The 24966-nt window shown below is 56.6% G+C and overlaps 2 protein-coding genes across 13 annotated transcripts in view; one reads left to right on the forward strand and one right to left on the reverse strand.

Annotated features, from left to right (window-relative positions):
- PLEKHG3 (pleckstrin homology and RhoGEF domain containing G3) overlaps positions 1–14691 on the forward strand; it is a 41339-nt gene extending 26648 nt beyond the window's left edge. For 2 of the 8 annotated variants that reach the window (XM_073895358.1, XM_073895356.1), the window contains 16 exons: positions 169–266; positions 1495–1564; positions 1906–1952; positions 2061–2211; positions 2300–2431; positions 2677–2859; positions 3438–3530; positions 3765–3851; positions 4111–4144; positions 4464–4562; positions 6837–6926; positions 7392–7430; positions 7859–7878; positions 8370–9299; positions 11214–12612; positions 13324–14691. In XM_073895358.1, the coding sequence (XP_073751459.1) occupies positions 169–266; positions 1495–1564; positions 1906–1952; positions 2061–2211; positions 2300–2431; positions 2677–2859; positions 3438–3530; positions 3765–3851; positions 4111–4144; positions 4464–4562; positions 6837–6926; positions 7392–7430; positions 7859–7878; positions 8370–9299; positions 11214–12612; positions 13324–14057 (4206 nt within the window). In that variant the 3' untranslated portion in view covers positions 14058–14691. Of the gene's footprint in view, positions 1–85; positions 267–1494; positions 1565–1905; positions 1953–2060; positions 2212–2299; positions 2432–2676; positions 2860–3437; positions 3531–3764; positions 3852–4110; positions 4145–4463; positions 4563–6836; positions 6927–7391; positions 7431–7858; positions 7879–8369; positions 9300–11213; positions 12613–13323 lie in introns of all 8 variants that reach the window. The other 6 variants (XM_073895361.1, XM_073895362.1, XM_025869892.2 and 3 more) reach the window with 6 other exon arrangements.
- A 2061-nt stretch (positions 14692–16752) lies between these two features.
- SPTB (spectrin beta, erythrocytic) overlaps positions 16753–24966 on the reverse strand; it is a 119180-nt gene continuing 110966 nt past the window's right edge. For 3 of the 5 annotated variants that reach the window (XM_073895353.1, XM_073895354.1, XM_025869891.2), the window contains 4 exons: positions 22053–22300; positions 19588–19761; positions 19282–19324; positions 17974–19160 (listed from right to left, as the gene is read on the reverse strand). In XM_073895353.1, coding sequence (XP_073751454.1) covers positions 18993–19160; positions 19282–19324; positions 19588–19761; positions 22053–22300 — 633 coding nt within the window. In that variant the 3' untranslated portion in view covers positions 17974–18992. Of the gene's footprint in view, positions 17289–17973; positions 19161–19281; positions 19325–19587; positions 19762–22052; positions 22301–24966 lie in introns of those variants that run through there. The other 2 variants (XR_012379019.1, XM_073895355.1) reach the window with 2 other exon arrangements.

The raw sequence follows: 24966 nt of genomic DNA on the forward strand, positions 1-24966 counted from the left end.
GGGGGGGTGGGGTCGGGGGAGGAGAGCTCTCCAGCCCAGTACAATAGGCGATGTCTGTGAGGTTACATTGTCATTGTAAATGCAGGACAGAACTGAGGTGTTCTGCGGGAAGTGGGGAAACAGGACTGCACCCGGAGGGGCTGGGTTCTGATGCCTCCCTCCACACAGGACTACCTCTTGAAGATCATTGACACGCCTGGGCTGCTGAAACCAGAACAAGTCAGCGCCCTCTTTGGGAACATAGAAAACATCTATGCACTGAACAGGTATGGAATGGGCCTAACACACCGTGTTCTGCCTGTGAGGCCCATCTCGGGGCCTAAGGAGGAGCCCTGGATGTCTCCAGTCTCTTGGGTTGTGATATGTGGGCTTGGGGCCTGATCGCCGAGGGTGGGTAATGGTGGTCCATCCCTGTTCAGCGGAATAGTTAGTTCCCTGTAGTAGAGAGGGGGATGTGGGACCATGTGCCCTGGGGCTAATGTGCTAGATCGTTTGAGGCCGTGTGCATGTTGGGTCCAGCCTGGGCCAGCGCCCCCTCAGGGACCTTCTGGCCTCTGGCATGTAATGCTCTTCCCCCTGTACCTGTGTGGCCCCTCTGTCTCTCCCATCATCACTGCCCACTTGCACATCTCTTTACTTCTTCTTCACCTTCCCACAGACCCCATGGGAAGTCAAGTCTCCCTGGGGGTAATCTGACCCATTAGGAGAATGACAGGCCAGGCAGAATGTGATGGGGGAGGCTGAGCAAAACCTGGTGAGGGGCTGCTTCAGGGCACCAGGGGCTCCTCGAGGATCTGGTGTGTTGCTGCCTGGGCCCACAGATTCCCCAGGGAAGGGACACTGGTTGGGAGGGGCAGTGCCTGAGGGGACAGCGTCAGTAGTAGGAGGAGCCTTACCCTGGGCCCTTTAACGTGGGCCAGAGGAGCTTCCTGCTGGGCCAGCTGCAGAAGTCCGGGAGAACAGGTGCAGGGTGACTTGGGCTGGCGGATGGTGGGGTCGGGAGAAGTGCACAGGAGGAGGTGTCCGGGGAAGATTGTGTTTAGGGTTCCCATAGCGCCCCATCTAAGTTTTGGGGGTACTGGGACTCACCCTGTTTCTCTCCCTTTCCTGCATCCTTTTGAATTGGGGGCCTTTGTTTCCTTTGGGAGTCCCCTCTCTCTCTTCTTCTCCCGTTAATCTCTGCCTTTGTGTGTTTGACTCCTTCTGCCTGCAAAGGAACTGTCTCCCCTCCCAAGGTGGGTACTGGTGTCCCCTCTCTCCTGCTTGCTGAGCATGTGGGTGTTCTTTGCTCCCCATCTTTGCGGCAGTGCGGGGTACTCTCTATGGTTGCTGGCCTGGGCGGGGCTCACTTTGAGGATGGACGCCCCGACTCTTTGGCATGACACCCGGGGCTGGCTGTGTATCTGGGCACCAGGAGGCTGGGGAGGGGGCGTGTTGGTAGCTGTGGAGGCTGTGTGCTGTCCGGGGTCTGATGACCCCTCTCCCCTCCCCCAGCCAGCTACTCCGAGACCTGGACAGCTGCAACGGTGATCCCGTGGCTGTGGCCAGCTGCTTCGTGGAAAGGGTAAGAGGGGCTGCTGGGTCCTTGCCTCTTGTCCCGCCTTGCTGGGGGCTCTGAGGCCCAGGAGTGCCCAGCTTAAGAGGATGTGTGAGTCCTGGAGGCCTCTGTCCAGGGGAAGTGCCCGGTGCCCTGTCTTGTGGGAAGGGCATTCTGGGGTAGAGCCAGGGGCCGCTGGGTGGATGGGATGTCCCAGACAGATGGGTCCAAAGATGGATCTGCAGGTGTTCAGGGAAAGGAGGGCCGAGTGTGCTCTGGGGGGTCAGGGCCATGTCTTTGGTATACCCAAGTTTAGAGTCAAATGGGAGTCTCCCAAAAATCACCATCTTTGTTTGGTCTCCTCTTAGAGTCAAGAGTTTGATATCTACACTCAGTATTGCAACAACTACCCCAAGTGAGTATTGGGGTGGAGGGGGAGACAGTTATTTTGTGGGCCTGGAGCACCCCACATCCCTATGTAGGCCTTCCCAGGTGGTGATGGCCCCTTCTCCCCCACCCCCAGCTCAGTGGCCGCCCTGACCGAGTGCATGCGGGACAAGCAACAGGCCAAGTTCTTTCGGGACCGGCAGGAGCTACTACAGCACTCTCTGCCCTTGGGCTCCTACTTGCTGAAGCCTGTGCAGCGCATCCTCAAGTACCACCTGCTGCTCCAGGTAGTCCAGTGGTCTTCCTGAGGATGTGGGGGGCCAGGGGAGGGGCAGGGCTGAGTCTGGGCTGCCTACGCACCTGTCTCCCACACAGGAAATTGCCAAACATTTTGATGAAGAAGAGGATGGCTTCGAGGTGGTGGAAGATGCCATTGACACCATGACCTGTGTGGCCTGGTACATCAACGACATGAAGAGGAGACACGAGCATGCGGTCCGGCTCCAGGTGCTCCAGGGCTGGTCGCTTGGAGGGACAGGGCCGGCTGGTGGGCGGGGTGCAGCCACCCTGCTGCGGGGAGCCGCGAGGGTGGGTTTCCCTGCAGGGTGGCCTTCTCTGGGGGGGCCCTTGTGGCAGTGTGTGTCTGATGGATGCGGGTGGTGTCTGTGTCTGTAGGAGTTTCTGGGGTTCTGTGTCGTCCCCAGAGGGTCACGAGCAGCCTGACTCTGGGGGTCGGGGCTTCTCTGCTGTAGGAGATTCAGTCGCTGCTCATCAACTGGAAGGGGCCGGACCTGACTATCTACGGGGAGCTCGTCCTGGAGGGCACGTTCCGCGTGCACCGTGTGCGCAATGAGAGGACCTTCTTCCTCTTTGACAAAGCGCTGCTCATCACCAAGAAGCGAGGCGATCACTTTGTCTACAAGGGCCATATCCCGGTAGCCAGGCTGCTGTCATGGCCTCTGCCCTCTTCCCCCCTTGTAGTGGGCCAGGCTCCGTTCTTTTTTTAAGATTTGATTGATTATTTATTTATTTATTTATTTATTTATTTTTAAGATTTTATTTGTTTGACAGAGAGAGACACAGCGAGAGAGGGAACACAAGCAGGGGGAGTGGGAGAGGGAGAAGCAGGCTTCCCGCCGAGCAGGGAGCCCAATGTGGGGCTCGATACCAGGACCCTGGGATCATGACCTGAGCCCAAGGCAGATGCTCAACGACTGAACCACCCAGGCGCCCCTAAAAATTTTATTTTTAAGTAATCTCTTCACCCAATGTAGGGCTCGAACTTAACAGCCCCGAGATCAAGAGTCTCAGGCTCTAATGTCCGAGGCTAGCAGGCGCCCCCAGGCTCCATTTCTTGACCTCTTCGTAGGCCCTGGGTTGGGGTGGATCCAGCTCCATCCTTCTGAGATTACTCTCCCTGTCTCCCCGGATGGTCTTGAGGGGCTGGGGCCCCAGTTCAACCCCCCCACCCCCACCCCTTTGTGTGCTTGACTGCGCTCTCCCTCTGCCCCAGGGCTCCTCCCTGATGCTGATCGAAAGCACCAGAGACTCCCTGTGCTTCACCGTTACCCACTACAAGCATGGCAAGCAGCAGTACAGTATTCAGGTGAGGGCGGGCCGGGAACACGGCCGCCACCTCGGCTCGCTCAGCTGAGCTGGGCCTCATAGTCTCCCTCTGCAAGGTAGGGATTCCTGTGGGCGTGTCTCGGGTTTGTGTTGAGGAGCTCAGGTAACCTCACAGAGGTGCCCTGGCAGGGCAGAGGCACTGGACATGGCCCAAGGCTGACGGCTTCCGGCTTGTGGTAATAACCCTGGTTCCCTCTCCCTTCGGTCCTTCCAGGCCAAAACAGCGGAGGAGAAACGGAGCTGGACTCACCACATCAAGAGGCTCATCCTGGAGAACCACCACACCACTATCCCCCAGAAGGTGAGTTCCCGGGGTGCCCCACCTGCCCCGTGACCGGGTGCAGGGAGAGGGTGTCCCTCAGCCAGCTCCAGGGGCCCACCAGTGCCTTATTGCTGGACGTCGGCTTCACTCGAGGCGGGGGTCAGTGCAGTAGGTGCCGTGGGCTTCAGCACAGCACCACGGGGTGTGGGGTGTCCCAGCGCAGCAAGAGCAAGTCGGTGGGCCAAGAGAGGTGCGTGCACAGCAACGTGGTAATTGTGTGCGTTTCCTTCCCTTCCAGGCCAAGGAAGCCATCTTGGAAATGGACTCCTACTGTAAGTGTGCTCTTTCTGCCTGCTTTCTCCCTGACTGGCCACATCTCTAGATCCTGGGAAAGCTCTGCCTGGTACTTCTCTTCCAGGGAGCAGGGAGAATGGGGACGCTCCTTCTGTCAAGGGCTAGGGGTCTACTGCAGGATCCAGGGTGTGGTCCTGCTGGCAGGTGGGACCCCCCACTGCCTAACATTTCTGGGTGGAAGCTGGAAGAGGAGGGAGCTCTGGAGGCTTCTGGCCCCTGGAGCTGGGGCAGGCAGCAGAGGTGGGGTCAGGGATGGTCAGAGTCCAGGCCCAGGCTGATTGTCAATCTTGTGGGCAGATCCCAGTCGGTACCGCTGCAGCCCAGAGCGCCTGAAGAAGGCTTGGTCCTCCCAGGATGAGGTGTCCATGCATGCGCGCCAGGGGCGCCGGCAGTCTGGTAAGGGAAGGGCTGTGTGGGCAGAGGCTTCCTCACAGGACTCTTGACCAGGACGGGGACTATCTGCAGCAGCATTTGGGGCTGGCTCTCCCCTCCCCGGACATCCCAGGAAAGGGCAGGAGGGAGGGTCGCCGGGCACATGTGGCGCGTCATGTCCCCGTGCTTCTGCTACCCTCCCAGGCACCTTCGTTCGGGCCCTTCTTGCCCACCAGGGCCGAGCAGCCCACCTTTTCCAGGGCCCTGAGGGTGCTTGTTCACTCAGGCCTCCGTGCTCCTTCTTAGCTTTCCTGTGACCAAAACCTTGCTCCTTTGCCTCTCAGAATCCTGGGACTCAGCCAGGAGCAACGCTCAGACGTCATGGGTGATTCCCCAGCCCAGTTCTGGAGCAGAACAGAGGCAGGACGTGGGGAAAACGAGTTAGACATCAAGTGGCACCAAATCCAGACAGGAAATATTTACTTTGGGTCTCAGGAAAAAGTTCCATTTTCCTCTGCTGGGTTTTCTTCCATGACTGGGCTTGCTACTATGTACTTGGGTTTATTGGAATGAATCGTCTGTTGCAAAAGAGAAAACCTTGCTTTTATTCTTAGCTCTGGGGGTGATAAGGGTGTGTGTTTTCTACGTCTGTTTGTCTGCTTGTACTCTGCTCTTCAGTCTGAGGCCCAGGGACAGATTTAGCTTCAGCTGGGCACCGCCAAACATAGAGGAGGTGAGAGTTGGAGTGAGAAGTGTCTCAGAGACCGCTGGAGAGAAGATTTCGGGAGTGACTGGCTCACTGTCCTGGTGTGGGTCTCCTGGGTGCATTGGGCTTTGGCCATGACCCATGGGTCCCCTGAACGACTCTGGGGATTGACATGTGGGCTTTGGTCTTCTGGAAGATGGAGCCAAGTGGTCTCTGGAAAGCTTTTGTGATTTTGTTTTATTTGGTATTACGCCCAATGGACCTTGAACCCTAGGCAAATTTGTGATGGTTGCAAACATTTTATGACACCCTACGTGAAAAGCCCCCAGTTGGGGGGGTGTTACTTCGTAATTTTCTGGCCCTTGTTGTTTTCCTTTCTCCTATGATGCTCTTCCTGTCCTTCTAGCCTTCCCCTTTAACCTTCCATAGCTTTGAATTGGAAGCTTCTGGCTCATGGAAGAGCTGGTGGTGGTGGTAGGAACCGCAGTACTGCCTGTCATGATGTCAGCACCCACACTGTGGCTATTGGGGCACGTGGGCAGTGAGTCATTTTAGAGCTCAGTTTCCACAGAACCAAGATTTCAGCCTGTGAACCCTGATGGAGTCAGGTTCCGTTTGCTTGTTTTTGTACTTGAGTTCTAACCATTATGAAACAAACGTCTATCTAAAACTTGCTTCATCCCTTGAGCCTCTTATGGTAGAGGATGCCGACCACTGTTGAACTTTGCCTTTTCTGGTGCAGGTGCGACAGCATCTGTTGGGCGTGTGCGCTGCTTGGGGCTGGGGGTCGCCATGGCGGCTGCACACCGGAGGTGTGGTGTCCACCCTTAACCCGGAGGCATTGATTCTTGTCTGTCGCAGAGTCCTCGCCTGGAGCGGCTCTTCTCCCTGCTTCTGTTGTTTGAAATCAGTCGATTGAACTTGTGAGAAGTGTGGGTAAAGACAGGCCAGCAAGGGGCACCTGGCCGGCTCTGTCGGTGGAGTGTGCAACTCTTGATCTCGGGGTTGTGCGTTCGAGCCCCATGTTGGGTGTAGAGATTACTTAAAAAAAAGATGTTAAAAAAAAAAAAAAAAGGTCAGCAAGTTGCTGAGAGGGAGATGGGGCCCCACGCAAGCTTGGAGTCACCCACTCTGCCTCCAGGCCTCCTTTTCCCAGAGATCTGAGATGGGCAGAGAGGATGCTCTAGATAAGGGAGGTGCTGCTGTCACCACTTGTCACTTGTTAAATATTCTTGATTGCAAGTGTTAAGATGAAAAAGTAGAGCATTTTGTATTTCTCTAAAAACAATCGGATTCACAGCGTACTTTGGTTGTGCAGATCGGGTGCACGCACACACGCGTCTCAGTAGAAGAAACTTCTGCAGTGTGACTCCCTGCTAGAATTCCCTTATGCCTCTGAGTTTATAGCGGGCTCCCCGGTTAACACCAGCTGGGCAAGAACACTGTGGGCTAAGGTCAAGACTCTGTGGAGAGTCCCTGGACACATGTCGTCTTATCCCTGCCTGCCTCTCTCAGGTCTGTTCCCAGAAAGGCTGGGATTACAAGGGGTGACACCATCAGCCTAATGGGTGTGTTTTGTATCCTGTTCCCAGAGCCTGGTCAGTCCTCGTTCATCCGGGCAACACTCCCCAGCAGGCAGCGAGGCTTCATCGAGCCAGGCCTTAACGGCCGTAGGAAGTCGGGTGCGACCTCTGCTTTCCAGCTGGGGTGCTACAAGGGGGCTTGGCCTTGGGTGTAGCTAATGCGCTCATGTGCTTATTGCAGGGAGGGTGGGGCTTGAGGTAGAGCTGAGGTTCTCCAGAAATGTGGTGAGTTGGTCTGAAAGGAGGCAGCTTGGGACTATAGCTCCAGAACAAAGGGCCCTGGGCGGGGTGCACTAATGCAGGGATTCTGGGTGGCGCTGTTCCTGGGGGCGGGGGGTGCTGGCAGTCACAGCAGAGGTCTCTGGTGCTGGATGGGGGTGGCCCGGGCGCTGCCTCCCTGTGGAGTAGGTAGGAGGGCAGCCTCCCTCAGGCCCTAGGGCTGAGGGGGGCCAGGCTGGAGTGGACTTTGAGCTGGTGGTGGCGGTGGCGCTGTGAGCATGGGACCAGGGCCAGACACAGCTGTTTCCAGGCCCGAACTGACTGTCCACTCGCTTTCCTTCTCAGAGCCAACCAGACACCTGCTCAGGCAACTCAGTGAGAAAGGTGAGTGTGAGCATGGCCAGCCCTTCCTGGCAAGCTCTAGGGGAGGGGCAGGGAGGTGACACAGGTAACCCTCTGGGTGTTGAGGACAGTTTAGAGGGGACCCTGCCTCTCCCCCTCCCTGGAGGTGGGCCTCCCCCCTTGCTGTGTGGCGAGGGGGCTGAGCTCTCCCTCCCACACACTCCTGTCCTCGGGTAACAGTCACAGTGAGGGGCATAGACCTGTGCTGCCCTGTGTCCCCCGGGGCCTCTGCTCTGTCAGTCATTCCTTTGAAAGCCCGGGAGACTGGGCGCAGGTTCTGGGAACAGGAGCCCCAGTGAAGCCTTCCCTGGGGGGCTCCTGGTCTCTGTAAAGAGGCTCTTTCTCCTGCTTACCGATCTCTTCTCCCCTCCCCGCCTGTGTGTGCTGGGACCTGGCCGTGGTGGGTGCAGCCAGAGCCGCAGAAATGAAGGTAAGGCCAGTGGGCAGAGAGGACTGGCCTGACAGAGGGGGTGGGACTGCCAGGTCAGTGCCCTGGCCCCTTCGGCTCTCGTCGTCTTCGCGCATTCGGCAAATACCTTTCAGGCCCCTACTGTGTGCTCGGCTGTCACAAGAGTCACAGAGATGAATAAGCCGTGGCCCCCTGGGGATCCTTCCATACCCTTTTCCTGGAATGGTACCCTGGTGGTGGCCCAGCCTGGATCTTCTCCATTTTCTCTCTCTGGGGCAGGCAGGCCTCTCTGGGTCTTGAGTTCCTGAGCAGGCCCCAGCCCCAGCTTTCCCAGGTCCCAGCTTCCCACCTTGAGGACGCCCACCCTGCTCCTCCCTGGGCCCTGGTGGAGACCAGGGCTTGGGTGTTTAGGCGCAGTTTTCTCTGTGTAAAGCCTCCGTACCCCGAGCCACTGGCAGGAGGAGGGGGCTTGCCCAGAGCCTGGTCACGAGGGGGTCTTATGCTCTGAACAGCATGCAGGCAGTGCCGGCGCTCTCCTGGACTTCGGGCGGCCTCCCTGTGCTCAGGGCCTGCAGCCGGAGGCCGAAGGGGCTGCCCGGGAGGAGGAGGAGGAGGAGGAGGAGGAGGTGGTGGAGGAGGAGGTGGTGGAGGAGGCCTTTCAGGTGTCTCTGGAGGACTTGGCAGGGCATGAAGGCAGCGAGAAGGGGGCCAGACTGGAGCCCCCAGGCTCGGAGGAGGAGGAGAGCCTGGCAGTGGCGGAGCAGGTAGCCGACTTCGCCAGCTCCCTGCTGGCCGCCCTCCACTGCTGGCACTATCGGGCCAACGCTTTACTTTTCTCCCGGGGCGCTATGGTGAGGTGTCTCTTTGATCTCCCCTCCTCCTTGCATGTTCCCTGGCGAGCGCATGCCTATCCGGGAGTTCTCTGCCCTGCCCTCCACCCCTCTGTCCTGTTCCCTCGCTCCTGCCATCAGCACCTAACCCCTTGCCCGCTGTCACGCCCTGGTGAGCCCTTGGCATGTGTGCTGTTCAGTACTGGGCGTGAACTAGTGTCCTACCCAGTGAGCGTGACTAACGGGGTGGGGGTGGTGGGGAAGGGGGAGAAGCCAGTGGGGCTGGAAGGGGCCAGGGGGTTGGGCTTTTCGGAGGCTGCACACCCGGCAGGGATTTCTGTATCCCCAGACCTGGTGGTTCAGGCTCAGGTCTCAGGCTGGCTCTCAATACAGCCCAGCCCCTTTAGGGCTCAGAAGGTTCGCCCATGTTGGGCTGCAGAAGGGATGAGCTCCCAGTTGTCCCAGGAGCTGACGATGGCCCTCTGCTTGCTGCAGGAGAAGGGGCACAGGGAGTCCGAAGGCCCCAAGAGCCGCAGAAGGTCCGGCGGCCGGTCTCCAACGAGCGCTGAGAAGCGCATGAGCTTCGAGTCCACCTCCTCTTCCCTGCCAGAGGTGAGTGGCCGGTGGGCGGAAGGGGCCAGTGCGGCAGTGCCCAGAGCGCAGGTCTGTGGGTGGGGCTTTCTGGGACGGGCTCTCCTCTTGGGCCCATGGGGACACAGGGGTCCCCCGCTCCCCTCTCCGGACTCTTGGCCCTTTAGGAAGCCTGTCTGGCCTCTGGGCATACGGTGGGGTGAGCAGGTAGCCCCTTTCTATGAATTAGAAAAAGAAACCCCATTGACAAGACGCAGTCTCTTATCAAGGGCCATATTCGCAGAAATGACCAGATTTTAGGTCCCTCCAGCCAGGCCTCCTTGTATAGGCCATAAGGCCCTGCCCCTGCCAGCTGGCCAGACATTGCACTCACGACTGTGCCTCCCTGGGTACTGACATCTACTGGGCACTTCCTACACGTCCAATGTTTTATTTCTTCCTTCTATTCCCTGCAACAGCTCAGGCAGAAAGAGCCTCAGAGAAGCTGAGTGACGTGCCTGGTGTCGGGCAGCTTCTGAGGGGCAGAACTGAGATCAGACCAGAGTCTGTGACTTAGAAGCCCGCATTCCACTTCCTGACACCCCACGCTGTCTGTGGGTGGAACCGATACCTTTGTTTTCCCAAAGTTACAAGAAGAAGTGTATGAGGCCTTGACTCCAGGGCAGACCTCACAACCCGGGCAGGTCTGAGGACCCTGACACTGGATAGGAGTCTGGGGTGGTGCTGTTCCATGATAACAGGAAGCAAGCCACATGGATAACTTTACATTTTCTAGCAGCCGTGTAAACAAATTATTTAATTATTGAATGTTAACTATAATTTCAACATGTAATCAATGGGAAAAGCTATTAATGACATTTTTTTTAAAAGATTTATTTATTTGAGAGAGAGAGAATGAGAGATAGAGAGCACGAGAGGGAAGAGGGTCAGAGGGAGAAGCAGACTCCCTGCCGAGCAGGGAGCCCAATGCGGGACTCAATCCCGGGACTCCAGGATCATGACCTGAGCCGAAGGCAGTCGCCCAACCAACTGAGCCACCCAGGTGTCCCGCTATTAATGACATTTTATACTTTGTATGAAGTTTTTGCAATCTGGTGTGTATGTTACCCTTCCAGCTGTTCTCAGTTTGGACTAGCCACGTTGCAGGTTCTCAGAAGCCACTTGTGGCTCGGCACAGTGTGGTGCCGGCCGCGACCATGGGTCCTGCTTTGCAGACTCTGGACTAGAACAGTTGGGGTCAGGTCTGGTTCCTCAGAATGGAGAGTGTTGCTCTTCTTCCTGAAGGCCCCTCTGGGAAGCTGCCTGTACTGGCTGGTTTTGTGGTTCAGATGACCTTCAAGGTGGTCAGGACGAGGTTCTTACATTGCCTTCCTTCCTTACCTGTCTCCTGGGCACAAGCAAACGTTGTGCCTACGGCCAGAGGCTGGCTGGTAGGAGCCAAATCCCTGTCTTCACCCGCTCTGATGGGACTCTATCATGTGGTTCTATTGCCCTCTGGAGCCTCGTTCGCACAGGAGGTCGTGGCCACTCGGGGTAGTTGGGTTTGAACCCAGAAAAGCCCCCATGTGGTCTCTATAGGGCTTTAGAAAGCTGCCTCTCTATCAGGCATACCCTGTGTTGTGTGCTCCCACTTTGTCCCTGTAGCTCCCAGGCAGGCTGTCACTGAGAGCTGCCTCCACTCTACCCCATCTGCGTTCCTAGAATTTTCCTTGGGTTTTACAACCCAAGGCCACTAGCTGCATGATGACTGAGGGACATCACCACGTTCCTCTCTGTAAGGGCCTGCCTCTGCCACTCTTGAGTTGTGCTCATTCTCATTGCCTTTGGTCCTAAACTACATAATCTCCCACTGGGCTTTGAGCAGGCCATGCTGTCCCCTTCTCCTTTGGGTCTCATGAGGGAGGCTTTTGGCTCATAGCAGCTCTGTTATCCCAGGTTGAACCAGACCCTGAACCTGAAATGGAGCAGGAAGTATTTGCTGCCATGGAAGTTCCCAGCATTGAGGAGGTGCCCTCAGACACAGAGTCTCCAGAAGTCCTGGAAGCACAGCTTGATGCCCACCAGGAGCTGCTGGGGCTGGACCCCCCGAGTGACATGGTGGGCTTTGTGGTGGCCGAGAGCACTGAGGACCTTAAGGCTCTGAGCAGTGAGGAGGAGGAGGAGGAGGACATGGGGGCCACCCAGGAGACCGAGAGCCTCCTGCCGCCCTCTGTGCTGGACCAGGCCAGCATCATCGCTGAGCGCTTCGTCAGCAGCTTTTCTCGGCGGAGCAGCCTGGCACTGGAGGACGGCAAGGCCAGCGGCTTTGGGAGCCCGAGGCTGGCGAGCCGGAGCAGCAGTGTGCTCAGCCTCGAGGGCAGCGAGAAGGGCCCGACCCGGCACGGCAGCACCACGGACGCCCTCGGCTCACAGCCGCCCCCAGAGGTGGACAGCACTGTGGGAGTGGCTGCAGAGAGTGGCCCTTCGGTCAATGGGACGGAGCCCCCGAGTCCAGGCTGCCCAGCAGAGCCCGACAGGTCTTCCTGCAAGAAGAAGGAGTCGACCCTCTCCACCCGAGATCGGCTCTTGCTGGACAGAATCAAGAGCTACTATGAAAACGCAGAGCACCACGATGTGGGCTTTAGCATCCGGCGCCGGGAGAGCCTCTCCTATATCCCCAAGGGTCTGGTGAGAAACTCTGTTTCCAGATTCAACAACCTTCCCAGGCCGGACCCAGAGCCTCTGGCTCCGCTGGGGCACAAGAGGCAGGTGGGCTCCCGGCCGCCTTCGTGGGCTCTGTTTGACCTCCCAGGACCTGGCCAGGCAAGTGCAGGGGAGCCAGCTCCTATCACAGATGCTGAGTTCCGGCCATCTTCAGAAATTGTGAAGATCTGGGAGGGAATGGAGTCTCCCGGGGAGAGCTATCTGCAGGGGCCCCGCCAAGGCCAGGCCAATGGTTTTGACCTGCACGAACCGCTCTTTATCCTGGAGGAGCACGAGCTGGGGGCCATCACTGAGGAGTCGGCCACTGCCTCCCCTGAGAGCGCCTCCCCCACGGAGCGGCCCAGCGCAGCCCACCTGGCCCGGGAGCTGAAGGAGCTGGTGAAGGAGCTGAGCAGTGGTGTCCAGGGGGAGCTGGTGACTCCGCTGCACCCCCGCATCGTCCAACTCTCCCACGTGATGGACGGCCACATGAGCGAGCGAGTCAAGAACAAGGTCTACCAGCTTGCCCGCCAGTACAGCCTCCGGATCAAGAGCAAATCTGTGACAGCCAGGCCACCTCTACAGTGGGGAAAGGCAGCTCCCACCGTTCCCTGCCTGCAGGAGGAGGCCGGAGCGCCCTCTGGCGGCAAGGGTACAACTACCCGGGTGGGGAGTGGGCCGTTCCTGCAAGTCTGGGGTGGAAGAGCCTTTTAGGAGCAGGTTGGCTCCTGGGGGAAAGTGACCCCTGTAGATCCATGACCAAAGAGAGGGCTGGACTCCACACAGGAGTGGTGTGAGCCCTGGCGGTTAGTCTTAACTACCAAGGCCAAGTGTGTGGCCCTGGTTGAGCCTCCTCACTGCCCTCCCCGAGCCCTTCCTGTGGAGCAGAGACCTTGGGAGGAAACGTGGCCATGGGCCCTCTCTTCCAGGAGACTAGAGGCTCTCATCTTTTCCTTAGACTCCTGACTCTGTTCACTTCCTTTTCTTCATTTTCTCATTGCTCTTTTTTTTTTTTAAAGATTTTATTATCTGACGGATCACAAGCAGAGGGAGGGGCAGAGGCAGAGGGAGAAGCAGGCTCCCCACTGAGCAAGGAGCCTGACGTGGGACTCGATCCCAGGAGCCCAGGATCATGACCTGAGCTGAGGGCAGACGCTTAACTGACTGAGCCACCCAGGGCCCCCCCCCTTCCCATTGCCCTTTGATAATGGGGCCGGAGATGTTGAATGTGATTTCTCTCCCCTCACAACCAAAACCCCAGTGAGCAGCCTTGGCTGGAGCGTGAGCAGAAGGCAGGGCAGAGTCCTCATTTGCCCTCTCCCCTCCCGCCCAGCCATTCAGTCCACTTACTGTCTCTTCACAGGCAAGAGAAAGCCGGTGCTGTCCCTCCTCAGCTCTGAGCAGACGGTGGCCCAGGAGCACAGCCCGCCCAAGCCCAGCTCTCCTCGGCATTTCTCCTTCAGCCCCCCTGCTGCCAGCCCGAGGACCACCTCACCTGGGGTCCGACCCTCCTCTCGAAGCCCCCTCAGCCCCTTCGACACTGAGACCTTCAGCTGGCCTGATGTCCGAGAGCTCTGCTCCAAGTACACCTCCCATGACGAGGCATTGCAGGCTGAGGGCATCCGGCCCCGCGGCCCGCCTGTCAGCCGCAGCCGCTCGGTGCCCGAGAACATGTTGGAGCCCCCTCTGGCGGGCAGGGTGGGCCGCTGCTGCAGCGTGGGCGCCAGGAGGGGCCGGGCGGGCCCAGAGGCTGTTGAGCCCCAGCCTCCCGGCAGGGTGCCCCACAACAGGCCAGTCGGAGAGGAGACCCTGTACGTCACCGCAGACCTCACCCTCGACGACAACCGGCGGGTGATTGTCATGGAGAAGGGGCCCCTGCCCTGCCCCACTGCAGGGCTGGAGGAACGCAATGGGCAGGGACCCAGCTCACCAGCAGCCACGGTGGGACAGGGCCTGGATTTCCAGGAGTCTGGAATTTCCAGGAGTCCGGAGTGTTGGCCAAAGGAAGAGGGTCCCAGGGACCCAGCGGACCCAGGCCAGCCGGGCCGAGTGAGAAACCTGAGGGAGAAATTCCAGGCCTTGAACTCCATAGGTTGACTCTGAGTCCTGGGAGAGGGAGAAGCCGTGCGGCAGGGTGGGGACGCAGAGGAACCTTGGCATGCTTGCCCACAAGCCTGGGCTCCCCCTGCTCACATGAGCCCCTGAAAGAATGCTCTGGTGTGCTCAGCAATGCTGGGAATGCCCCGGTGCTCCCCGGGGCTCATGGCAACCTTCATAGGCCCAGCTGAGCCCTTCTCCCCACCGAGGCCAGTGTGCCACTTCCCTTATATATAGTTCTTCCCTAGTAAGAAGCTGAATATTAAAGCTCTCCTCTTCCAGGGAGAGCAAGCTGTGCTCAGGCCTCTGGTGTTGGGCTGACCACCGCCAGGCTGAGGAGCCCACCCAGAGGAGACGTGGAAGTGGCGTGGGGAGGCTTTGCTCTTTAATTGTGCCTTTTCTTAGGATCCAGGCAGGAACAAGGCCCGTAATTTATTGCTTTCCATTCTGTGGTATCTTTGTATGTGCACATGTTTGTGAGTGTGTGTTCTTCTGTTATTGATTCCTCTCCCATGAAGAATGTAACGGACTCGGTTCAGGTACTTTTGTAGGTTGTCTTGCTGACCCTGTGGTTGTTGCTAATGTATATACATTTCATTATTTGCCAATGGTGCAATACCCGCTGCTCACCAACCGACCTGTGTGTGGCTCCTCACTGGGCCTTGCGGGGTGGGGAGAGCTGGCCGAGGTGGGCTGAGGGGGTGGTTGCTTCCACATTCCCTCCCTCGTCATCCGTGCTTACGAAGCATAAGGCACCAGGGTGCTTGCCACGTGCAGGAGGGAACCTGTCCTCCACCCACCCCGGCCTGGCATCCTGTGCTGGTGGGGGAGCGGGTGGGGGGAACAGCGCCGTGCCAACCTCGAGCTCTTATCCTCAAGGACCAGAGTTGGACTAAAAAAGGTGAGGAAAATGAACATTTTTCTAATGGGCAGAAATTTCCAATGTCTGGTGCCTTTTCTCTCCCTCTCTAGTTCCCAGGAGACGTTGTAGGAGACAAGGATTCGAAACTTGGAGACTAGACATGTCTTGAGGTGGCCTGCAGTGTCGTGTGAGGAGAGCAAATGCATTTTTTTCTGGGATGGAGCCTCAGTTTTCATCTCATTCTCAAAGTGTCTTTTCTCAAAAGGGCTGGGAGCGCCTGCCGATTTCTGACTGGGCTTTCTGCCCCTTCTCTGTGGTGGGCCAGCCTTGTCTGGCCCTGTTCCTCCAGGCAAGTGTTCCCACAGGTCTGCTGGGTCCGGGCTCTATGAGCTTCTGACCTTGGAGGATGGCCTCAACCTGAAGGCAGTTGTGCAGAGTCTAATGAGATCAGGGGAGGAGTGGAGGCCAGGGGAGGCCTCTCCTAGGCAGAAGCAGACAGGGCAGAGCTACCCGCTGTCCTCAATGTTCTGTGGCCACTTCCACTCTTGCTGAGGATAGTTGGCTCCTACCAGGCTTGGGGTGTGATGCTCAGGAGCCCTGAATGTATTGGAGCGAGAGTGAGGACACCCAGGTTCTGGTCCCAGCCCTGCCCTTAGTTAGCTGGGTCACCTGAACCCTTGCTTTTTTTCCTCATCTGCAACTTGAAGAAAATAGATGATGCACTGCTTCTCAAACTCCCTGACTCAGACTTTTCAGGGGGGTAGGGCCTGGGAAGTTGTAGTGAGCACTTTCCCCAGGTGATCTTTAACCAGTTAGGTATGCCTGGGAGCCTTGAACAGCTCACTGGTTCTCACTTGCTACCACTGAGAGTAAGTGGAGCCTTTTGAAAAATGGTGATGCCGGTTTCATCCATCTAGACCAAAAGAAATTGCCCCCCCCCCGGAGGTGAATCTCAGGCATGGCACTTCCAGTGATTCTGACGTCCAGTGAAGGCCAAGATCTCTGTCCAGAGCTCTGTGGGGAAGGGCTTGCCGCAGACCCTCAAGATGGTTGAATGCGTGAATGAGCAAGCTTCACTCAGGCTCTCAGGCAAGGCGCACAGCTGGATACGGGCGTGAGACTCTCCAGGGACAAACCAGAGACTGGCTCTCCCTCTGTCTCCGTGGTGGTCCCTCCCTGCCCTTGCTCACTCAACTACCCCTCCTTGCTCCAATTCAAGGGGAAACAAAACTAGTCAAATAAGTAACAGAAAGATGGAGCATTGTCAGTTTATTAGAAAAACTAGTAAGTGGGTTTTCTCTGGTGGTGGAAGCACGTTTGAGCAGGTGGAGGACAAGGCCCAGCCGGCCCCAGGGCCAGTGCCAGATTGTGCAGCCTGTGCCCAACAGGGTTGCAGTCTGGTGGAGCTGCCTCCTCCCTCGTGTCTTCCCTGAGCTTGCTTGTCCAAGCGACCAGGCCCTTACGGTCCTCTGGGTCCTTGCCCCCTCCCACTGAAGGGAAGGGAGAGCGATCCAGGCCCAACCTTGGGGACCCCAGTTGCCCTCCTCTAGGAAAGAGAAGTGGTGTGGTGGGGATGCTGAGCCTTCCACAAGCTTCCTGTTACGGGTGCTGGTTGTGGGGGCTGGGGGGAAGCCTGAGGACCTTCCATACCCCCACCCCCCAGCCAGTCAGTTGAGGCCAGGGGATGAAGGGGAAGGAGAGAGGGAAGGAGGACCACCTGACCATGCCCAGAAGGAGCTTCCTCTAAGCTGTTCTGGGGAGGAAGCCTGTTATGCTGGTGTGGACTGGAGCTGTGTCAACCTAGTTTGGGAATACTGTTAAAAGATTGCAAAGTAGAAAATGTAAGGAGGGGAAAACCCTTGCCAGGGCTCCAGGAGCTTAGCCCCGTGTGGCTGGGCTCGTGTAGCTTCAGTGCTGTTGGTGGAGGTCTTGGGGGCCCGTGTGATGTGGGCGGGATGCCTGGGGCACTGGCAATAGCTGGTGGGTCACATGCAGCTGGCTGCCATTGCCCAGTCTGGGGGACCTGGGGTGGTGAAATCCTACCTCTTCCTTTGGGGCCCTTTCATTCTTTGGACTATGGAGTTACTTGCTGGAAATTTCTCACCTCAGTGACTATTTTGGCACACATAGAATGGAGAGGGGGGTGCCCCTTGTCTCCCTAAAGACTGGTCCAGGGGAAAGAGTTGAGGAAGATTCTTGCCTCTACCTGCTCTTCAGTAAGGAGCGTGCTATTTGCCTCGGAGGAGGACATGCCCTCAGTTGCACCAGAGGCCTTCTTCATTGCCAGGTGAGTGTGGTCACCTCACTGCCTCCTGCCTTGGTTTCCCCAGGTGGAGAAAGAGGCTGGTGAGTGGTATATACTAGCCTCCCTGTAGATGCAAAGAGGGATGTAGGATTAGATGCATAGAGGCCAAGTGAAGACCCTGGCTACAAAGTGGGCCCGCCCAATCTGGGGATGTCAGGCTCCGTTGGAGAACTTGCCTCCTGCTGTTCTTGTCTGAAGTTAGCTACCCCTTGACATGGTGGCATTGAGCTCTAAGCTGTGCCTACCTCCACTAGGGGCTCCCGGGAAGGCCTGATAACTCTGGATGCCTACCCTGTGGCTGCTACCTGAACCTCCTCCCCTTCCAGAGGGATCATCACGGTGTATCTAAGGCTCTTCATAGGGAAGGTGATGGAACAGCAGCTGAAGGCCCCAGGGACTTTTATGGTCTCTTCAGGGGGAAACACCTGCTGCCCCCAGTTTGACCCCTCTTTTGGACCTAAACCCAGCTGAGATGGAGGCTGGAGCTGTATTGCTTTCCGAGTGGTGGGGGAGATCTTTGTTGGGATGAGTGACCTCTTTCCTCCAGAAGTCTGACCTTACCAGCATGGGGAAGGCTGTCCCTGGGGGAAATAGTGTGCAGGGCTCCTTTTGGCTGTGCTTGGGGATGGGGGTGTTAGATGTTTGGTGGCCTTTGCACCCATGTGACTTCCCCAAGACCAGGACCTTCAGGAGAAGCTGAGCAAGGGGTGCCGTATCTTCATGGCCCAGGCCCCCGCATCTGTCTCAGTTGTCCAGAGGTGGTGTGACATGGGTGGTAGTACCCAGGTGTGGTTCCGTTTGCCACCCCAGAGGGCTAGGTCATGAACTTTGCTGTCTGTCCAGCCAGTACCCTCAGGTGGTAGCAGCTACAGACAGGACACATTGGGCCTTTGGCTTTGGGATGCTTTACTGCAGAAAGCTGGGGTAGCCATCTTCTCTCTGGGGAACTGCACTATCCCTAAGGGACCTGGGGTGTGAGTTGGGGAGGCTCCCAGAGTGGAGAGGCAGAGCCTTGGGTAGTGTCAAGGTCTGTCTGCCTCCTTCACGTCTGAGCCTTATGCTGTTCTGTTGTTTTAAGAGGACCCGCTTGAGAGCTTTTACCTCCCTTTTACCACCTGTGGTGGTAGCAGAGGGCACCGGAGGCAGCAGGAGGCCCTTGCATTGACGACCCATCAACCTTGGGAGGTGCCTCCCGTTTTTTTTTTTTTTTTTTTTTTTTTGGTGAGAGGAAGAGGCGGGAAGGGATGTGGTGGCCCCTGAGGTGAGAGTCCTAGTTCTGAGGAGGCCCCATGGGGAAGAGGCCCCTTGTGTCCCCGGAGCCCCCAGCAGTCCCTTGGCCAGGGCTAGAGCCCTAGGCGCCTACCTGAAGCTCCTTCCTCACGCCCCTAAGGGGCAGGTCAGGCATTTCCAGTGTCCTCTTCCCTTTCCCTGGCTGTGACCAAATGGGAGGTGGCCCCAAGCAAGACCTGCTTTGGGAGGGGGCAGCATCTGAGGAACCTCTTCTGCTCCAGCTTTTGTGGGGTCTGGGGGCTGGAGGGCCCTCAGGAGGAGAGGCAGGTGGGAGAGGAGGGTGGGTGCCTGGGACACCATTTCCTGCCCCAGGGGCCCCTGGGCTGCATGGGGCGGAGGTGGGCATCAGCCGGCGGGCGGAGCAGGCAGGTGCAGGCAGCGGGGGGGGGGGGGGGGGGGGGGGTTGCGGGCAGGACATGCCCTGGGCGCCCCGCCAGTCCCTACACAGCCCGGTCCCGCTGGCAGGGTGCCAGAGAGGCTACTTCTTTTTGGGGAAGAAGCTGAATCTCTTCTCCTTGTCTTTCTTGCCCAGGCTGGCATCGGGGCCGGTGCTGGAGGGCAGGGGCAAGCTCTGTGCCTTGATGCGGATGCTCTGGGACTCGTTGATGGCGGTGCTCACGCCCTGCAGCCAGGCCAGCATCTCCTCCTGCAGGGTGGGAGGGTCATGGGCCACCAGGGAGGGGGCTGCTCCTAGGACTTCTGTTGGGAGGGAGACATTTGCCCCTCTGAGGTCTTTTGGGGTCTGGGCGAGGCCACCCTGCACTTACCTCATCCTTGCCATGGAAGAGCCACTCACTGCCGTTGCTCAGCCTAAGACAAAAGAGGGTTTCCTGTTCTGTGGCCACCTCTGGCTGGAGAGGAGCCAGAACCCAGAGCCTCCCCAGGACCAGAACCCTCACAGGCAGCACAGCACCTGCTGAGAGGTGAAAATCTGGACTCCAAGCCTCTTTGATTTGAAAAGTCCCTGAGGGGCAACTAAGGCATAGAGCTGGTCCCCTACAAGGGACTCCCAGTCAGCCACTAATGCCAAACTGTGCGGCCAGGGAAGGGGCCCTGCGGGGAGGGGGCCTCACTTCAGCTTGAAGACATGCTTCTTCTTCTTGTAGTTGGCCGCAATCTCACAGATGGCGTGTCTCAGGGCCAGGGGCTCCTCCCCATGGTAGGGCACCCCCAGGGCCAGGTTCTTGGCATCCTTGTAGAAGGTCAGCTCACTGTTCCGGAGCACACAGTAGAGGTTGTTCCAGGACCTGCGGAGATAGCGGCCGGCTCATCACACACGTTTGGGTGCAGTACCTCTGCAATCAATTCTTACAGCTTTGCCATTTGTTTTTTAGTTATACCATTTTTGCCCCAATAAATAGTAACACACTTTACAGTTAAAAAAGGAAATGAAAATCATCTGCATGTAATTCCACTACCGAAAGTTAGCTATTTTTGTCAACGTTTTATGTATTTTCTTCTAGTCTTTCTATTCACATATTCACATTTTCTTCTATTCACATATATAACGAAAATTGGGTTATATTGGATATTCAATTTCATAGCCTGCTTTGATTTTTTTCATATCCGGCTTTTAAGATTAACACTGTATCAGGGTGCCTGGGTGGCTCAGCTGGTTGAGCATCCAACTCTTGGTTTCAGCTCACGTCATGATCTCAGGGTCCTGAGGTTGAGCCCCGTGTTGGGCTCCAGGCTCAGTGGGGAATCTGCTGGAGATTCTCTCTCTCCCTCTCCTGCCCCTCCAACTCATGCCCGCTTGCTCTCTCTCTAAAAATAAATAAATCTAAAAAAAAGATTAACACTATATCATGAATATTTTCACATATCCTTCAAATCTTACCTAAAAATAATTTTGAATTGTTAGATGGTATCCCATCCTATATATAAATAATCCCTTTATTGGTGGGCCTTATAATTACTGGAAATTAAAATGGTGTAATCTAAACAGCAATGTGAAACATTCATGCATAAATCTTTGCTATAACTCTGATCTTACCTTAAGATACATTTCTTAAAAGTAGGATTAGTGAGTCTAAGACCAACAGTGTAAACTTAACTATCAAAGCCCTTCTCACCCATGAGTGTATGTGATTCTCACCACAGAACTGAAGTGAGCAGAGCAGCGTTTTGTTCTGGTTATTTTTCATTTTGTTGAGGAGATCTGCCCGGTATACTGTACAAGCACTTTTTAAAGAAACATATTTGTGCAAATCAAGGCCCAACTGATGTTTGGTGACAAGCTTATAAGCTCATGGTTTGGCTAACCTGAGCTCCTTGACCGACCCATGGGAAACGTGGTGCCTTTTCACCCTTCACAGGAATGAAGGCTGGGGAACAGGGCAAGGCTTTCCTCCTCCTCCTCCTCCCTCTGGAGGGCAGGAAGGTGGAGAGCTTGTTGGGCTCATAGGAAAGACTACAAGCTCAAAGAGAGAACTTGACCTGTACAGGACGGGCTGGCTGCAGAGCCATTTTACGGGGCCCAGGTTTCTGACACCCAGAGAAAGATCCTCCAGGAAAGCTCCGATCTTTCCCGTGGCCCTCACCACCTTCTTTGAGCTTGGAGCCCAAGTCAGGCAGTCGCTAAGAAGGAGCTGGGTCCTGGAGTAAAATCCTGCCTTGAACAAATGACTTCTCTGGAATTCTGATTCTCTTTCTGGGAAATAGAAACCTCAATATCACAGGGTGGTTGTGAAGATGGTATTAGTCCTAACAATGCCTTGCACATAGCAGGTGCTCAGTAGATGCTAGTTTCCCCCTTTTCTGAAGGTGGACTCTATAAATAATAAACTTCAGGGTGGTTGGGCCCCCAAATTCATTTTTGGGATTTGAATGAGCTTTAGCATGTTCCACCCCCCCCACCCCCCTCAGCCCAGGCTCTGTATGCTGCCACTTGGCCCTGAGAATATGGCTGGCTTCTTGATGCTGCCCAGTGTCCCTGTGAATGGAATGCTGCCTGGAAAGAGAGGCCCCCGGGGACCTTGGGTAGAAGCAGCCCTGGACGGACGGAACTCAAGGACGTAACTGCCTCAGGGCCAGGAAAGGACATAGCCTTTGAATGAGTTCCTTGGGGTCACAGAGTTGCTGTAGGACAGCACTGGGAGGAGGGACCACCAGAAGGCATGTATGCCAACCCCATTCTCTCCCATTTTACAGCCAGGGAAACAGGCCCAGATTGGTTAAAAAGTGGGACTTGGTCAAGGATATGTTGTTGCTGCCCAAACCTACCTACCCCGTTACCCAGCCCTGGGATAAGAATAACCGCGAGTATTCACTGAGAACCTACTCCGCCAGGCTTGGGATCTGTACCAAAGAGGGAGGTTCTCCCCATCACCCCCATTTTACAAATGGGGAAACAAAGGCTGAGTAACTTGTACAAGGGCATAGGATTTGAACTCATCATGCCCAGGTGCCCGGGAGCTCTCAGAAGAGGCAGAAGGCGCCCTCTCCCCTCCCCTGTCCATGTTACTGAGGCTCTATAGGGGGAGAAGTCCCTGGGAGCCGCCCACCCCTCCCACCAGGTGGCCCGTCCCACACACACCTGTTGGATGCCTTCTTGTTGGGCCCCTCCAGGTCATGCTTGCGTCCCAGGTAGCCCTCCATCTGCACACTGTACCCGTGGTCCTGCTGGGCTGGCAGCGTTGTAGGCTCATCACCCTCGCTCAGAGGCGTGTCCAGGACCTTAAAGAGAGGCTCCGTGGCGGGCCTCTCATCCCCACTGGATTTCTCCTGCGGCCCCGGAGGGGGTGGCGGCTGCAGGTCCTGAGGCCACCGCCTCTCTTCTTCCCCCTGCTCAGGGGCATACGGAGCACACCTTGCTAGGGGTTCAGACCCAGGGGTGGCTACCCGGCAGGACTGGGAAGCCTAAGCGTCCCCCCCTCCCCCACCAAGCCTGGTTCCTGTCTGGCTCTCCCTTGACCTGTGGTGCCACCTGGTCTGCTTCCCTCGACTCTGCCCATGCCTCCAGCTCCATCCCCACTCCCTGCCCCCTCGAACACAATGAGGGAGGTTCTTAGAGTCAGCTGAGGGGCCTGGGTGATGGTTTCAAATGCCAGGGCTGCTGGGCAAGCCCTGGCTCACTGCCTGGCTCCAGCCCCTCCCCCTGCTGCAACAGGGACTCCAACTGAGTTAAACGTGGGCTCCGGCAAGATTTCCTGTGAAGGGTTGTGCTGCTAACACAGCTGTGAAAAACGTCTAATAGTATGTTGAATGGGGACTTTGCTGGTACCTGCTTGTGTTTAAGGCCCCAAAGCCAAGGGCACAGGCCCTAAGTCTCCCCTACCACCTTACAAAGGGAGAACCTAGGTCCTCCCGGGTCACAGTGTAGGGCTAACTGGTCCTGCTCCCATCAGTGGACTGGGATTTGCTGGAATAGGGCAGTGCTTCCTAACCCCGGCTGCCTTTTACCATCACCTCAGGAGCTTTAGCAGAATACACCCTGGTGCAGGTCAGAACATTTGTATTTCTGAATAAGCTTTTCACACTCTCTAATGAGCAGCTGAAGTTGAGAATCCCCAGAGAAGGAGTCACTGCTTCCCTGGGGGGCATGGGGTGCTCCGGCCCCAGCCCAGCCCAGTGAGGGGCCTCCAGTGGAGGCAGATGTCCACCTCCTGGTTCCCATCAGCAGAGGCCTTCGTGATCTTTGTGCCCACCCCCTACCACAGAAGAAGGCAGCACAGATGGGAGCAGCAGGGGGTAGCCAGCTTCCCACCGCCAGGTCGGCCAGGTGGGGCACAGGCGGGTCTTCTGTGTGCCAAACGAGCACCAATGAAGGCAGCCTAGCTCGAGCCAGCTCGTCAGAGCCCTGTCTCAAAGGCCTGCCTGCTGGAGACCTTATAGCACCAGGTGGGAAGGGTTTTGCAGGTCCTTGAGCTGGCCATGTCTGGACTGAAGGACCAAGGGCATCAGCCCAGGAGGACTAGGGCCGCCCCAGGCAGGAGACGCCGACCCCTTTGCTAGTCCCTGCTGCTTGCCCCACAACTGAAGGTGGAGGCCTGGAGAGGCCAGAGAAGAGCAGAGACCCTGTGCTCCCCATTGTGGGTCCTTCAGACCATGGGTCAAACCTGAAATAGAGAAATGGAGGATGGGAGAAGGTGGACGTGACATCGGATAGCGGATTGAAGTAGTAAACTGAGACACTGGGTGGACCCTAACGGCTGAAGGTGACCGAGGACTGCCTGAGACGATAGTAAAGCAACGGCAGGAGAGGCTCAATGCAGATGTCTGATGCCATGGCTGGAAGAAAGGTAAAGCTGGTCATGTTTGGGTCCCATCAAATCAGGACTGTCCAATACACAGTTTTAAGTTGGAGTTCCAGTAAGATCTCTCTTAAAGAAAGGATAACAGGACTGAAAAGTTTGAAAACCACTAATCTAGTGTAATACCTTCAATTTACAAAGAAATCTATGCTCAGAGAGGTTAAGTGACTTACCCAAGACCACACAGCTAGGAAGTATCAGAAGTGATTGAGAGCATGCACTCCAGAATTAGAAGGCAAGGATTTTTTTGTTTTTTTAAATCACATCTTTAGGTCTTTCATCTTTTCCTGTCTTAGAGCCCCAGGAGAACTGTGGCTGGCTCACACTCATCTTTACTCATCTGTAGTACTTGTATCTGCAATTGTCTGCAATGAGCGAGCATTGGCCACAAGGATCTAGAGACCAGGATCATCCTCCTGGAGGGAGGAAGGGCAGAATTGGCAGGGATGAGACTGGGAGCCTGGGTGCCTGGCTTTGGGCTTTTTCTGTGGACTTGATCAGGCCACCCTTCTGACTTGGGTATAAAGCTTGGTGGGGGGTAGATTATTAATGGAGGAAGTGAAGCCTCTTTTCATCCCCCACCTCTCCATCTGGCTGTACTGCTCCTCTTGGTCATGGGCCAGTGCTTTCCCTGCACCTGCCGGGGGTGGGGGTTCAGAGAAGACCCTCACAGCCGTGTGTGCCTCTCTTGCTCAGCCTCTGCCCTCCGCGGACTGGTTTCACTAGGGACTGTGTCCACATATTCTTCCCATACTGCCATTCTCCTTCCTTTTTGGAACCGTCCCCTGCAAATAAGGGCAGATTTTTCCAGGACTGCCTACCAACTTCATCTTAACCTTTCTTCTGCTTCCTCCTCCTGAGTGCCTGACCCCCACTCCCTAGCAGGGACGTTCAGAGGCCATGGCCATCAAGGTCAAAAGTTAAATGGCCCGGTCGTGGGTTTTAGAAAATGGGGGTCCTCCAATGTCTGCAAAGATTTCTTCTGTGCTCTTGACTGTTCATGTGGAGACAATTTAAAAGCCATTCTGTCCCGTCTGCCCGGAAGGCCAAGGCCTCAGGAAGAGCTCAGAAAGAGGGCGAGAGAAATGTTTGGCAGCTGATGCCCAACCCCCCCACCCCGCAGCCCCAGGTCTAGGGAAGCAGAACTGCTCTCCAGGGCTAAGGGAGGAGCCACAGATGAGAAAGATGGGGCATGGT

This window comes from Callorhinus ursinus, unplaced genomic scaffold (assembly GCF_003265705.2).
Source record: "Callorhinus ursinus isolate GAN/ISIS: 27379988/994484 unplaced genomic scaffold, GSC_fseal_2.0 scaffold8, whole genome shotgun sequence".
NCBI classification, from domain to species: domain Eukaryota; kingdom Metazoa; phylum Chordata; class Mammalia; order Carnivora; family Otariidae; genus Callorhinus; species Callorhinus ursinus.